The 16,962-nt window shown below is 41.4% G+C and overlaps 1 protein-coding gene across 3 annotated transcripts in view; it reads left to right on the top strand.

Annotated features, from left to right (window-relative positions):
• vti1a (vesicle transport through interaction with t-SNAREs 1A) overlaps window positions 1-16,962 on the top strand; it is a 119,752-nt gene that overhangs the window by 87,214 nt on the left and 15,576 nt on the right. The window contains exon 8 of one of the 3 annotated variants that reach the window (XM_044337304.1): window positions 11,265-11,384. The exons of the other annotated variants lie outside the window; for them this stretch is intronic. Within the exon in view, the coding sequence (XP_044193239.1) occupies window positions 11,265-11,319 (55 nt within the window). The 3' untranslated portion in view covers window positions 11,320-11,384. Of the gene's footprint in view, window positions 1-11,264; window positions 11,385-16,962 lie in introns of those variants that run through there. 3 annotated transcript variants of the gene reach the window in all.

The following is a 16,962-nucleotide window of genomic DNA, read 5'->3' as shown; positions in this document are numbered from 1 at the left end:
GTGGTCGACTCAGTCGCCAGGCAGATCAAAAAGTCAAGGCCCCGGGTGGACCTCCCTTTGAAATGGGAATGGGGCCTAGATATCAGACAGAAAACATAAGCAAGCTCCCAGCCACAGAACAGCTCCATATTCATGGCTGGGACTGGCAGTAGCGACGGGCAGGCAAGATGGACAGAGCCTCAGCCTTCAGAAGAGGACTCATGCACACTCTGGACACTGATTAAGAGATTAGCCCATGAGCCGGGGTGAGGATGATGCAGTAGCTCACAAGCTGATGCAGACGTACTGTTAGCAAGACACCAACTTCCTTTTTTCAGACATGTCTTGACAAACTGTGTTAATGTGTGGCCAAGTTAATTTCTCTGATTTTACACAGTACTTACATGTGGTAGGTTCAGTGCAAATTTATTCCAGATAGCTAAGAGCAACCCACTGATTTATTTTATATTACTGAAAATAACATTTAAGCTATTTTTATGACTAGTTGGCAGAACAAGAATATGTACAACTCGTCCTTGCCTATGGGAAAATCCAGTTTGCTGCGTACCTTATTCATAGAAAACTGGGAGTTTTTTTTTAACTTTTTTGCTTGGCCCAATAAACCATCATGCAAACAATGTCAAGAGCCAAGAGACCGAAGTGCATGGACCCAGAAAAGCATCTGGAGAAGCGAACTTCTGATTCTCTAAGATCTACAAGTTTTGCCTCTCTCCTGTATTATTGGAGAATATATACTCACTCTCTCTATCCGTATGTCTGGAATATTAACTACTGGGATATGTAGGTCACATAATTAATGGAATTCAACTCTACCAGTGAGCCGTGGTGGGATCGGAGTCTCGGGTCCCTCTTGAAGTCTTGTTATGAAGTTGAACAAAAAGATTTGATTTTTTTTAATTGAAGCTGAAAGATGGGACAGATAACAGTTCAGATGTTTTTCTTTCCCCCTCCCTTTCTTTCAATGTTTTTTTTTTTCACTTATTTATTTGTGTTGCCCTATTTTTAGGGTGAGAAGAGCAGAGGAGAAAATTCATTACAGTGTGGGGGATGGGGGGTAGAGGGGTCAGGAGTGTCAGCCTGCTGGAACAGAAGCACAGTGGCAGGCTCTCTGGCACTATGTTCTACCTATATACACTATCGCATGCAACATACATTCACAATCCTACATATATTTCCTCGTTTTCTGTATTCCACCAGACTATGAGAGTATACTATGACATTGTGTAAGACATGTTTGCCCTATTTTATATTCTATTTTACTTTGTATTACAGCTGAACTCATCACAGTAGCCATAGCTGAGCTTTGTGTTTTCTGTCCCGAGAGTGGCAGATCACTCCCAGTGGATCCCACTCTCTCTGATCTCCTCTCCATGTTGCTGCCACGATAATTCCATGTACTACATTTAACACATTCCCTTTGCTTTGCAATTTGTTCAGCCTGGCATCATTACCACCCCACTCCCCGCCCCCATATTGCTGCATCCCTTTGGGTCAGTCGTATCCCTGGCCTTTTCTGCCCCCTCCAGGGAAGCATTCTGTGCTTTTTATGTCCAGTCTGTTTTTATTCTGGCAAAGGAGCAAAGTGCCAAAGCATGAATCGTATCTTCCCCCCACCGCCACCCCTAGCTAAACTTTGTACATATCAAGATGAGCGCAGCTGTTGTGTGCATGCATGCACACTTTATTTGTATTTTCAGTGGATTACGGATAGCATGTCAGCCTACTGTGGGAAGGTATTTGGTGTTAATGGTGGTAGTTCTTACTGTTGGCTGACAGGCAAGTAGTACTGGAAGATCTTGCTGGCCTTTGTGGCTCATTTACTTTAGTAAGGAAAGCAAACAGGTTTCTGGAGGCAGATTTATACTCTCTGCATCCATATAGCTCCAAGGGTCCATGTGATGTAAATTTCATGCCCACGTGGACATCTGTGCAGACAACCGCTCAAATTCCTGACCATGCAAACTATATGCCTCAACAAGTGTACTGACCGCATAGGCAGACACCCAGTGGTGTACTGCATGTACAGCATGCACATCTGCTGTATGTGCTGTTGGCTTCATCTGTGGATATGGACATGATGGCGTATTTCAGGGCTCTTACTATCTATCTATCTCACTATCTTACAACTCATGCTCTACAGAAATTATATCACATCTTCATCATTCGGAATCATCCAGAGATAGACAGATCTTACACCAGAGATTTTACACCATGTTGAGTATTGGAGTTTGAAGATGCATCTCCTATGAATGTATCTAACAATGAGTTGTCTTATGTTAATGGGGCCGTTTTATAAGAGAAGATAATGATATATTACTTTTGGCATTAATCTACTAATTTATTTTTATCAAGCTATTTTTCTTTTCGGGGTTTGAATGTCAGATAAGTGTCTTGAAAATCTGCACTTTTTTCCCATGTTTGGAGATAGTAGATACTTTAATGTTCTTGTGTGTCTGTGCGTGTGTGCGTGTGTCTGTGGCTACAGGCTGCTGCTGGGAGAATGACAGGGTGCGCCTCAGCCTCATTACTCACTGCTCCTGAGCCAAACAAGCACCACTGCCACCTCTCTCTCTCCCTCTCTCTCTCTCTCTCTCTCTCTCTCTCTCTCTCTCTCTCTCTGTCTCTCTCTCTTTCTCTTGCTCTCCCTCCTGCTTTATCTCTGTCTTTTTCTCTCTTCCTCCACCTCGCCCATTAGAGAGTGCTGATGGGACGTTTTTTGCAGAAAGGAAAAGATACACACACACACAAGCCTGGGCTGTAGAGGAAGGGGTTGTTGACAAGGGCAAAGACGTGTTGTTGTTTTATATAAGGGATGCGTTTGTCTGTTGAGGATTGACTCGCTTAACTGGCTGCCAAAGCCCCCTTTTTCTTCCTACATATCTCCCTCTCTCTATTATCCAGACCATAGCAGGCTTCTGATTTTTATAGGTCAGGACATATAGTGGTGAAGAAATTCTTAAGATTTTCTAAAAACAAAATCATGTAAAAGAATGTCAGTGTTCAAGACAGACAGCTAGATTTATAGATGGTAAATAGTAAATGCTTTCTAATTCATTTAAAGATGATAAAGCAATCAAAGCACAACACGCAATAACTATCTCACTCATATTTGGAGTAAAACTGCTATACCAGCACTATTAGCTATCATTTAGTCTTTCCTTGAACTGAACATCAATGCTGATCTTCGAGCATTCCAACAAAAAGCAGTCTTAACACCATCACTTCTCCAAATGCTCAAGGGTCAGCCAACCACAACATTGAGGTGATACTTCGTTCGACCTCACTCATACCATCCTAGTTGATAGAACTCTTTTTTTCCCCCTCCTTTAACCCTGACAGACTGTCGTTCTGACGAGATGACTGGAGATCAGTGGCGCTCTCATCCCTTGAAGTGGCTCCAGGTGTCACTCCAAGGGTACCCGCCCTGTTTGATCTGCCGTCGAGCGCCTGTCGGGCCACGGCACCCTCTGATTTCCCCGTCAGAGGGGAAAGAGGCTCTCCTGTCCAAAAGTTCTACCGCTACTTTTGAGTGACAGTAAGGGAGAGGTGTTGGCGGCCATAGAGCTAACAGTAGCTATGACAGTTTGGGAATGGACGGTTTCCTGTTGCCATTATTCCCTAGCTGCTGTTTAGCAGCCATAGGGAACCCTTACACACCCCCTCATGGGAGCATTGTATAGAGGTGATCTTGATTTGATATGCCATGCCCCAGCAGTCCAAACAACAGTAAAGTAAACAAAATAAACATCAGATGAAACCAAACCATTTTCACTGATCATGCTGTGGGCCTTGTCTTAAGAAGAACAAAAAAACATCCACTCTTCATCTTCACATCAACATCTTCAGATGCTGTCCAAAGGAGGTCCCTGTCTTCACTGAGGAACTGAACAAATAAAAAGGACAGATGAAACAAAATGGAGGAATGGAAGTATATATCTTTTCAGCAAACATAGATGCCTGTATCCTCCCTCCCTTTAATTTTATTATATCTGTTACATTTTTCCCCCACCTACTGTGAGCTTCTGTAGAAATTACAGGTGAGATCTCAGTCTGTGGCAGGGCCTGCCTTTCGTCTACAGGGAGCAGGGGGAAGGGTGGGTGGTGGGGTGGGTTGGGGATGGGAGAAAAGACTGAGAGGGAGAGGAAAAGGAGATTCATGCTTTGCAGTACTGCTGTGTTGTTTGTGTAGCGCACTCTTCCCTTTGTGTGTCTGGCGATAACTTATTCAGCACAGGGCCATTCATCCAGGGGTTGAGCGCGGGCGTCCGTCAAGACGGAAAATAATGAGGCGACAGCAGCGCAGAGGATAGCTTTCTCTCTCTGCCTAGGTCGCCCCCCCTCTCTTCCTCCTCCACCTCCTAGTCCTCCTCCTCCTAGCCTCCCATTATTAGCCGATTTAAATAGATAATAGGGGGCCTTCTTCAGGACATTTTGAAGCAATTAGAACCTATCACATTGTCTCTTCCCTGACTGTTGTTCCCTCCCAGCAAGCCATTGTGCAGACTTCTGGGCATACTATGCAACAGCTGCCTGCAAGAATGTAGAATGCCACTGCATTGCTGGATGCCAGTATTTGTGTCAAGTAGAAAAAAGGCTATTTTGTTTCCTATATATCTGCAATAGACTCTACACCTACATGAGCATGTCAGGCAGTATTCCATCTTGCGCCCATGTCTGGGCATGAATCCCATGTCCATGCCCAGACATGGGATCCCTTTGCCGTGATAAGTTGCTCCATTGTTTGTTAGGGTAAAGTGGCTCCTGCCAAAACACTTGCACTGTATACTCCTTCCCCACACTTTAAGTTCTCTGTCATTTAGTTCCTCCTCTCACCATCTTTATACAGTCCATTTTGTTGTTTCAAAACATGCGGTGGTATACAACAGTGGAAAGGGATGACCTTAGCCCCATGTGATGTTGAATTACATTAATCAGAATTGTTTGATAACCCAACAGAAAAGCATGTCCAATTGGGCTTAAGATTCAAAATCACTACTGTGTATAGTTTCACTCCCAACAAAGATATCCAAGCAGTTTTTGCAAACATTGATAGTCTCAACAAAGTAAGTCAGTTGTCTAGGTTGTGTTTGCATCAGGATAGATGGTTAAGTATAGTTTTTGCTGTTATTGCTGTTGCCCCTCAGATCTCTCTTTGGCAGGGTGCAACAGCTTGAAATATTTACAAATGCTGAATTTTGACTTGTTTTTTTTTTTTCCCTTTTTAATATTTTCTTCTAACCCATCAATCATTTACTGCGCCTCTGTATGTCTGTATCTCATCCTAACAGACCCCCAGGATGGTGCAATGAAACAAAGGCAGTACATTGTTGCCATGTTGTTGATGGCATAAAAGATTCCCTTCATCACAATGGGCAAAACAATAAAAAGAGGACCACTTTTTTTCAAGGAAATGGAAAGGTTGTAAGGCAAGGCATTTGTAGGCATCGGGATTCAAGAGGGGCTCCCGTCAAAATACTTCAACAGTAGATTGGTCCCTTTTCTAAGCAAAAAGCTTCTAACCTTGAGTGCTTTTATACTAAACACAAAAATGTTTTTTCGTGGTATTTTATTTTTTTCTATTTTAGAGGCTGGAAGGCAAAAGGACAGGCCCCATCACCCCACCCATCCCTTACTTTAGTTTGGTGTTGCGTGCTGTGAAGGGCATTCCATCATGTATAGAACTCAACCGTTTTGACAAGTACTGTAGAAAACAGATCTTTGAAAATATCTTATTTGCAGAGTACAGTGTCACAATGGGGTCTGCTATTAGACAAAAATTCAATCTCAATCTTTTTTGAATTCCCTCTGTTGTCTTTCTTGTGTGTGATTCTCTGCTGACAGAATACAAGCATCTCAGATAAAATAAATAGAAAAGAAGAGATGACAAAGTGCGAAGTAAAATGTCATTGTTCTTGTGTAATATCCATCTAAATGAGTAAAGTCTCATATAACCCTGTGTAATTCTGCAGTGTTTTGTAAAAAGTCAATGGATAACAACATAACTTTGTCTGTAAAAATGCTTAGGTGCTAGAAAGATCTGCATTGAGAATGTGTACTTTTATGTGTGTGCGTGTGTGTCTCTATATCAATTTATTCTTTCTTTCTCTTTGTCTCTGCTGTTTTCTCTTGGTTATATCTATCCCTGCTAATAATTGTTATACTTATATTTAATGGCCATAGAGAACACAAAGTGTCACTGTAAATATCTGGGTGCATAGGTGCCTTTTTTAATTGTATTTTCTCATAAACTCATCCACAATCTGTTTTTATTGTCTTTTATGGAGAGTGTGGACCAAGGCCTTAGTTTTAAATTGTAGTAAAAGTGCTGCTAAAAGTAAAAGCAGTGTTATCTATAGCCTCACATAGGCGCATCCTCTCACTAGATTCAGTAGAACTGATTAGTGCTGAGTGATACGCTTCTTGCAGTTTCTTGCATACTCATCAAGATATATACCATTTCTGCTTAAGGTCATATGTCATTTTATCAAACCTTTAAAAAGCTTGAAACTGATTATTAGAACAATTTGTCAGCCAGCCATGACAACTGAACTGAAGACCAAAAACAACAAGAATTCTTGGTTTTCTAAGACCTAGGTTATTGGCCAAATGTAATGTTTTCTCTCTCCCCTGAAAAAGTTTGAGTGCCCATTATTTCTCAGTGTTTCACACGTTATTTGTGGTAGGTCTGCTAGACTGTTACAAATACTTGGTCATTACATTTGAATGAGTGTTTCAATGGCAGAGCACTGTTTTGGAGTAGTATATATTCCTTGGTTTCACAGAAAGACATTTGTGAGACTCATCAGTGGGATCTTCTGGTTCAGCCCATTTATGCAATGCTAAAATTTAGCTAATCTAAGCCACCACCTGCCTGGGATGTGTGTTATTTGTCAAGGATGTCTGACATACAGCATGTGATAAAGGAATAAGAGACAGATCCATAGTTATTTGAATTAGCTGGCTCTGACAATGACTTGGGCATGACCACTGAGATGTGTTGTATCCTTTTGTGTGGAGTTAGATGATTGAATTATGGTACTCAACCCACTGAAACACTATTTCTATTTGTGTAGAGTATTGATAGAGTAAATCTGTGACACAGGTTGTTTTGTTTGTTACTCCGAGTCTCTCCCTAGATGCCTTTGTCCCAGTGGTGCATTCCAGTGAAATGGTTGGGCATTGAATTGTAATGGTCATCCCTCTGACTGGTTAGTATTTAGTGATGTTGAAAAGGCCTTTTTCTTGATGGATGCTTAAAACCATCATCTGTTGTAGCCAACATCGTAAGGACAAAGCAGAGTTATGCCACAAAAGCCTGTAGAACCTTGATCAGTGGAGAAAATCCCAGTGAGGTCCAATGCCCATAGAGTCCATTTTTAGCCTGTGGACCATAGGAAGTTTTCTAGATGTTGTATAATTAGATGGTATGCAGTTAATCCTAAGAGACTGTTTGGCAGTCGCTGTCTTTCCACTTTTTTCACTCATATGTAATTGTCTTGATCTCGTCATTTATGGCTTTAAAAGGGTTGTTCTCATTGTTTTAAGAAGGGCTGACAATTGCAGTCAGCATTTTTTTTGCATAAGTGTAAATAGTTACATATACCTTGATATGCTAATGATCTAGAATAATTCTGAAAATGGATCTCCAATGACATACTCTGGCTGAGACATTTGCTAGAGTCAAGTGCAGTACACGTTCAAGCCCTTGGCCTGGCTTGGGTTTTGGGGAGTGAACCAGCCATGCACGGCTGGTAATGACAGGTTCCATGTTGCCCGTGGCTTGTGGCCCACTGCACTGTTTGTTTGGAGAGTGGTGCTCGGCCGTGAAGTGCTGGCCCAGCTGGCAGCAGTTCCGTTGCCCCTTTGGCCCGATGGTTGGGGCTTGTTTGGCCCACACCAGCCATGCAGACTGGCATCCAGGAGGCTGTGGAGGAGGGGGGGGGGGTCTGACAGAGGAGAGGAGCTGTTGGCTGAGCACCCTGGTGCTAGGCCAGGCCTGCTGCCAGCTGGAGAGAAGACTTCCCCGCTCACACCACGATCTTCACGTCTCTGTGGCGACAGGAATCTTAGTTTGCACCTCAAGGGTCAACATCATCCCATCGTGATCTGTCTCAGCATGAACAACCTTACTCACTGAAAAGCACTGAAAACTTTGGAAATATATATTTTTTAATTTTTTCATCCCTAGATTTGACAGCCAACATCTTTTTGTGGACAGTATAAAATCCTGGGTTTAAGACAACTTAGCACTTTTTAAATTTTGTTGTTTTTTTATTGCATTTCTGAGTATACCTGTAGTACAATATAACACAAGTAGTGTTATTTACACACACATACATACACACACTTTCCCTCCACAGTCCAAAAGTTCAGTTGCTCATCTTGCATCTGCCAAAGTTGTAACAGGGCTGTGAAAATGAAAAATGCTGACCTATCAAGTAATTCCCTTCACTCACTTGAGTGTTGTTTTCAGGATTGTTTCCTATGCCACTGGCAAAAGCAAAAAATAAAAGCTAATCAGAATTTACAAAATTTATATACACTAACCAAGTTGATCTAAATAATATTAGCAGAAAGTCATGGAAATGCCTTGTATTTTCTTTGATTAAATAAGCAGATGGAGTCAACAAGAGGCCATGACCTCTCACCCCTGACCTTTGTGTACCTATATAGCCAGAGTAACTCTTTTTACATGCTTTGGACACTTAAGTTACTAGATATTAAGTTACTAGTGCTAGATATTAGGAAAAGAAAGATGTACAAATTAGAGTAGGTCTTTAAGCTCATTTGAATAACTAACATCTCAATTGCTGTACTTGGCATGAATTCTAGCTTGCTAGCAACAAAGTTGATTCCTACAAAGATATCCAGTTCTTCCTAAAGGATTACTTAAAGTCCTGAAAACCATTGCCTCTCAAAATGTAGAACTGCATTGTTTATTTTCTGAGTGTTTGCTGGGTCACATGGGTACATCCTGTCAGCCATCGTGTAAACTTTAACCCCCACCTCGTATTCTGATGGCGCCAGGGCTAACATTGCTTCAGTGTTAAAGGGAAGTTGTGAGGACATTGATGTGTTGGCCTAGCATCCTGGTGTCACTTTCCCAGCCTGTTTGTGGAGCCCGCCAATCCCCTCATTCTCCTCAGCTGACCTGAATGCATCACTGAGTATCACACACATGCGAGGAGCCTGACATCCCAGCCAGCAACAAATGTTTTCCTACCGTTACTTTTGCATTACCATTAAACAGATCCTTCCTCCTTTGACCTGGCTGAAACTGAGGCTCTGACTGCTAGCTGTTTTCCTGACTCTTCAGGCCAAGACTCTATTTTATTTAACAAGATGTAGACGCACACCCATCCCATCTAAAAGTTCCCCTGTGGTATAGCATTTCAGGACAGACTTGACATAAACCATTTCTAAACACTGGTTTCATTTCACCAATCTTTAATTACATCGTTTGGTCGAGGCCGAGGTACAGAGTTGAAGCGAAGCACCATGTTAGCAAAGCATATAATAGTGAGGGATACCACAGCCAGAGGACAAGAGGGTTGAGAAGAGGGAAAGATATGATGCACAAACAAATACTGAAAAAAAGATTAAGGTGCTAAAGATTTACAGACTTAATGATTTTGATAAAGTACTTATGGCCTCAAAGATGGGGTGAATTTCGGCACTTAAAATCTATTTGATTTATGATGGAATGTCCGGTTTGCGATGATCATGGTGAGAACTTTGTTGGCATTTTCAAAGTTCATCACTTAACTGTGCATAAGATACATTAATATAAACATGAAATAGTTAACAGTCACTCTCCCTTTCTACGACCTTCCAATGAACCTCAACACGTCAAAAGACACTTGCCAGCTGTTAAAGAATTGTTACTAATTAAATTTATGCAGTTATTCCGTGCCCATCTTTCATTTATATTTCCCTGTTACCATATTTCTAAACATATTTCAACTAAGCCTTAAGAAGCCAGTCACAGTCAGTCAATTAATTGTAGGTATACAAACCACTGGGTTGCATTCCAGTTGCAAACAGTTTCAGTCTATTATAGTGCCATGAAGAGTAGCATTGTATCTCAGAGCAATGGACAAACCTTCCACCAGCTCTGTGACAAAGGCGACTGTGAGGTCGTGGCCGAGGCCAGGACTATCAGAGCTATCAGTCCAGCAGAGAAACAAGCCCTGTCGAATAATGGTGTCAACAGTGGAATTGTTTAGCCTCATTTGTGCAAGGAATGTCCCTGGTTTAATGGTGACGTGTCGCTCTCTATTGACTCAGTCGGTTGGATTTTACCCTGTTGTTGTTTCTTCTTCTTCTTCTAAGCATATAATAGTGTGTTTTGGTGTATACTGTACATTGCTGTTGCAAAATGTTTCTCTATCCTCAAACTTTAAGATGTCATAAAGGTCAGTTGTTAAGGATAGTTGGCCCATAGACATTAATGTGGGAGATGATATGCTAACTCCTGTTTCACTTCTTCATCGTCTTCTTCTTCTTCTTCTTCTTCTTCTGCTGCGGCTGCGTTGCCAACTATTTTCAGTGGAAAGTAGGTAAAGCCTGCTGGAATAATCGCTAGATGATGTCATGTGCTAATTTGCATATCTCAAACATCATGAAATAATTACATACATATAAGATTTATATAAATCTAAAGAAAATTAAGTTAAATTAAACTAAACTGACTGTAACTAGCTATTTCATTTGCTATTTTTTCAAGCAGCTCCTCTATGTGCATCTAAATCTACCTCTAATATTAAAAAACTGTTTTATGCAGGCTGGTGTATTGACATCTGTAACTGAAGTATCATGAATAGAGAGATGATCATGCACTGCAAAATTCACTATTGTTTAACTTAGAAAGTAAAGAAATCCAAATGCTCACAGTCTGCCTGGACCCCAAATCATTGCCACTTGCGACTATATTCAAATGTGGGTTTTTTCACATGCGCTTCATGGTTATGAGCTATTAGATCTCTGTTGAAATATGAAAAGAAAAACAAAGATCTTATCTTTTATTTCGAAGATCGAGATCTTTATTTTTCCACACTAAACACTGAAGAGTTTTCTGTGTTTAGTGTAGTCATGCTGTTGTGAAGAAGTCTTTCCAGGGTTCTTGATGTTAGTTGCTTTCTAAACTGTCAGAATGTCCATTATTATTGAGCCCCCTCTGCCATGCCATACCCTCTGAGTCTCAGCACTTCCTTTACCTGACTGGCTGGATAAAATGATTTCTTTTCTCCCCTCTTCTTCTCTAGTCAGAATATTGCTTCCCCCCATCACCACACCACATCCCCCTCCCCTCTCTCCTAACGGTAAACGTTAAGATCCAGGAGTGGATCAATGGCTGTTATCCTTTGATGTGCCAGGACGCATTACCAGCGGTGAGTTCTAATTGGAGCAGAGAGCTGAGGATCAATGTTGGCTGTAATTGCCTGACACAGGGATGGGTGTGAGACTTTATTATCATTAATATTTAGACATGATGTGGGAGGACCCAGCCGAGGCTAAATGTACAACGGCGGTGCGAGCCTTTGATCTCAGGAGATAAGTAGATCGATTGGGGGTTGGTGGGGGGTGGCTGAAGGAAAAGAGGTCGCAGAAGTGTGGCGAGCTGGACGAACGAATTAGCGAGGCCCGCACCATGGATTTTATCGGATTTCTCTGGGAAGTTTCCCTTCGGCTCGGGAAAGGTCACGCAAGGCCCCGGTCCTCCCTATAGCTAAAATAACAGCCTGGCATCTGGTCAGCGTCAAGGGAGAAAAGAGCGCAACTTTTAAGGCAAAGGCTTATATTTAAGTTTGGACTCAAATAGGAGGCAACCATCACATTTACAGAATGGACACCATTATGCAATCATTAAATTAGTAGTTATTGAAAGAGCAAAAAAAGTTACAGAATAACTATGCCCAATGCCCTTGTTTTGGCATTTTTTCTAACTTCACATGGTCTAGCTTTCTCCATGAATCAAACTAGATTAGGGATAGTTTCAGAATTAGAAGGATGAGGGATAAAGAGATATTTAGTGTTTGTCTTTTTGACAGGCTCCATTGTTTGGAAGATGTAACAGAATACGACGTAGGAGGAGGAGGCCCTGTGGGGCTCAGGGATGCTTCCTCGGTGTCAGCAAACACAAGATGCTGTTACCTAATCTTATGCGTAAAGGAGGAAGTTAGACCGTCTGGTAGAATACTCCTTGTCTAGCAGCATGGCCAGAGGGGTCAGGGACTAACCCCTGTGTCCATGCTGAAACTGTGAGACTGTGATGTATATGCTCAATTCTGTTTCTCTGTTTTTGTCACTTGGTTCCCCAAGGACTGATACCTTAATCATTGTACTTAGTGAGACAAAGATGGGTAACAGGTCAGACAATAGCAGGTGTGTTAGTTTTCGTGGCTGTGACCTGCTGCCTTATATTGGACAAAGTGAGAAACCCTGCAGGATCCAGGTCAGCAGGGATGATGATCCTGAAAAGAGATTAAGTGAGGGTGATGGGATGTAATATGACAGACTTGACTTTGACTTACAAATTTCCCACCAAATTCCTCCTTTTTCCTACTTTTTGCCGTTGTCAGTCAACTATTCACATAAACCTTGCTTTATATGGTACATTTCATATAAAAAAGCAACTCAAAGTGCTTTACAGTTGCAAAGACAGGTGAAGACATAAAAGATGTTTTAATCACACTGTGTGATTAAACTGTTTAGTTTATTTGGATCCCCATTAGTAGATGCCTTGTCAACAGCTACTCTTGACAAAAACTACTCTCTGTGGGGTCTACATTGAAAATATACTGTATAATTATACTACATGCAGTAAATAACAGTCTATTTGTGTTGTCGAGAGCAGCATTATTGATGAAAAACCAGGAAAAACTAAGAATATTAGGCCTGCCAACGATCACCTGTAGTAAAATATTAGACTTTGAGTCACAAAAGCAAAATCAAACTATCCAAAAAATGATATAGTATACAGTGTAAAGTCACTGGCTTCCTCTTTTAGTTTCCCTACTATGTAAGCCAACAGTTGTTGAAGTTTTGAAATCTCTATTGGTCAGCTCGGTCTCTTCATTTATTGCTTTCCATCCATCCTAACAGTACATTGTGTAGAGACTATATGGAAAACCTCAGGGTTGTGCAACAAATGGACCATTATGTAACATTTTGATCATTATGCCAGCTTCAGCACTGTTAACACACACACACACACACACACACACACATATATATATATATATATATATATAGTGAGTGTTTTTGTTCAGCAAATGTGAACAAAGCATGCACTGTCTATAAACTTTATAACCAAAGAAAAGGACATTTTCTCAATTATATACGCTTCACTCATAAATAATAAACATGTGGTAAAAAAAACAGAGATATCTTGGCGGAAAGGAGCGACTCTTACCATGTGGAACCTTGCTTTTCATCAATATTGAAAGGCAGTGTCCTTTCCTCTATGAATATCTGCAATAAAGCTTTCTTTTGTGTGTTTACCATCTCAGGTCAGTGTTGCCCACATTTTCAAAGTTATTTATTTATTATTTAGTCTCTTGTAAGAGGCTCGTCTTTCCACAGTTAATGTTAAAAGTTAGCTCAGTATGCTCAGTACTCAGTATGCTCTTGTGTGCCCGACTGTGTGTGTGCGTGTACATTTATGAAATGTATTTGTGCATGCATGCTCAAATTTGTGTATTCTTTATTTCTATGTGTATGTGTGTGTGTTAGTGTGTGTGTGTGTGTGTGTGTGCGCGCGCATGCCTGAGTGCATGTCGATGAGGGAGTGAGATGAGAAGGAGATGAAGAGTCGTTCAGAGGAGCTTTCTCACTCAGAGGCGTCCCCATCTGTTCGCCTGGGCCTAATTGTTCCTGGGTGCGAAGACACAGAAAAAAGGGAGGAAAGCAACTGTACTCGTCCCATGTCCCAGAGTTATTTCTGTAACATTAAAAGAGCGCCACCAGCATGCTCCAGATTATTGCCATGTAAATAATGGCACTTGGCTCGATTCCCTGCTAATGAATGTCATTTACTTTTCCAAACGAGGATTAATTATCGACCGAGGACCCCTCTCTCCTCCCACAGGGAGCACGTCGCAATTAGCTGCCAAGAGATGGCTGTTAATATTTGTGTTTTTTAAATACATCTATATGTATACGTGTGCGCATATGTTCCCGTGACATAGTGAATAACCTCCCAATTAACTGTCTGCTTAATTCTGTGGTGAAACTGAGAGACCAGTGAGAAGAAGAGCAAAAGAAACCCATGTCAGCTTAATGTCTTTTGCCTCATTTGACTATAAGGGTTTTTGTTGGACGTTGGTGTAGGACATGGTTGTTGTGAAACTAGGGGAAAAGAGAGAGTTGTGCTGCTTTGGAGCCAGCCTCCTGGTTGCAAAATAAGGCCAGGAAAACAAACAAGGGCTTCAAATTAGATTTCCCAAAACATAGCATTCCCTCTCATTTTACACACCACTGTGGCCTGGAGACAAGAATAGAATAACCCGTGAAATCCACTTCAGATTCAGAATGGCACAGTCACTGGAACACTTGACATACCAATGCCCTCTGGATCTATCTGATGACCCCATTTTCTTCAGGAAAAAAAGATCCACAAAGTTTTACTGTATTTACCTACCGCATGAGGCAGGTTGTGTAACTGCCCTGCTAATTTTTAACTGAAATTAACTTTATTATCATCGATAGGATAGTCCAGCTATAAAAAAAAAACTTTTTCTCTCATTCTCCCACTTTGACACTCATGTCAAATGTACATCTCTTTCCTCACTCCTTCCCTCCCATGAGCTCCCACTCTCCTCCTTTTTTCCCCGCTGTTGAACTGCCTCTCCTTGCGTGGGCTGCTTGAGCTGATGCACTTAACCCAAATGAAAGAGAAGATTGGGATAAGGGTTATTTCTGTCGACAGTGGCACCGTTTGAGGTGTGGACCCCCTCCTGAGAATCCGAGACTTTGATAATGCTGCAGAGCTGAAAGGGTTAAATTCAAAAAGGCCCTGACTTCTGACGGAGAAATATGAAGAAATCCACGGCGGGTTTAAACCAACATTTTTTTCAGTTCAGCATTTTTAATTTTGGTTTCAGTTTTTTGGTCTTACACACCCAAGTTGTCAAGTGGCATTTGACCAGCTTGCCGAGGATGTTTGACTATAAATTTGAAAGTGACTATAATGATTTTCATTAAATATCAATATCTTTATTTTACAAGACAGTAGTCTAATTCAAAGAAATTGCTGTTTAGAAAAATGCAATATTTTTAAATAGAACAATAATCACTGAATGGAGGCAAAGAAGTCTGTATTAGATTTTTTTTTTTAGCTTTTCTTAATCAAACCACATTCCCATCTACTTTTCTTACGTCAGCAAGAGACCACTCGAGGTTAGAGCTGCCTCGCAAAAAGGGGGCTTGTGAGTCAGACATGCCCACAGAGACAGGGGTTATGATAATGGATAACTGTGAGAAAAGCTAGGAGGGAGGGAGTCTAGTTTAGGTGGCAGTTGGACACATACTATACCATGCGCCCCCCCCCCCCCCTCCCTTCTTTTCCACTAGCTACATGTTTTATGGCTAGATTCTGTTACTGCTCCCTGGCTCACCTCGCAGTGTGAAATGAGCAAGTCGCGACTATCCGCCTCACCCCACCCCGGACACACGTGAGCACGAATGCCAAGAATGGTGTTTCTGTTTGGGTCTAAACATGTCGAGGGTTATGATCTGCCGAGCGTGTGTCATGAATGCAGTTGTACAGTATGTCAAGTGCTTGAGGAAATGTTTGCATGTGTGCATTTAAGTGTGTGTTTATGAATTTTTAAAGAGAGATGGACTACTCGTTTATGCTTATGTACTGTACTGCTGACATTACACTTAAAGTAGCAGGTAAACTATAGAAAAGCCTCATAACATTAAATGATATTCCTACATCACCCTCCAGTGCTTCCAATCCTGGCCTTTTCCTTTCTTTTTTTTTTTTCTCTCTTTCTCTCAGGGAGAGGGTGAGGGGCACGCTCCAGGCTGCAGCAGGTTTAGCAGTTTCTGAGGAGTGCGAGAATAATTTTGGATCTGCTCTGTTTCATCATCTCCCGCTGTCAGAAGTTTGTTTCTGAAGCAGGAGCCTAAACACTTGCTTCCTCGGATGATGTGTCACAAGTGGCACTTTGTTGCGCAGTTGTATTTGTCTCTGGCAGGTTTTACATAGTGAGAATGAACAGGGATTGTACAGTGAGCAAGATGTGATCTCTGTTTAGTGTAAACCAGGGCTTTGTCAGTACTTGTATTCTTGTTGTGTAGTCTTTGTGTTCGTTTCAGTGTTTGATTTGTATTTGAGTTTGGGAGACACTTCCCACAGTCTCATCCAGATATAGCCCTGACATATGACTCACAATTACTTTACTTACTACAACCATGAACTTTATACATACTTGTAATTTGGATGAATATTGATTCAAAAATATCTAAAAGAATGAACAGCAATTTTAGTCAAAGGTACAAAAAATATAGAATTTGCTTTTACAATAATCAATTTACAGTGTCATTCACCTTTTTGCTGAAATAAAAGCATACAGGCGAGGTTTTCACGTGAGGCAGGCATTGGAAGATGGAGCTTGGAGTGCATGCAGTAAATGTAAATAGATAAGTGATTTGATTATTTAAATTAAAAATTAAACCTAGTTTCCACGCTAGTTTTGTTTGGTGTTGTCATAGAACAGATCCTCGCTCATTCAAAACCCATGAATGGGCTCTCATCCCATGCACCTTGCTGGTTCAAAGGAGAATGTTGTCAGAACCTGTGGAAGTGGATTTTAAGAAGTTGAAATGTTTCTGAAAGCGCCCGTGAGCATGAGGTGTAAGTGAATAAATAGATAAATAACCACCGGCCCGTGTAGAACGAGTCCCTCTGGCCACGGGCCAAACAGGTAATTCCTCCGGCATAGTTTTGGAAGG

Source organism: Thunnus albacares, chromosome 20 (assembly GCF_914725855.1).
Source record: "Thunnus albacares chromosome 20, fThuAlb1.1, whole genome shotgun sequence".
Taxonomy (NCBI): domain Eukaryota; kingdom Metazoa; phylum Chordata; class Actinopteri; order Scombriformes; family Scombridae; genus Thunnus; species Thunnus albacares.
This window is presented reverse-complemented; position numbering and strand designations above follow the sequence as displayed.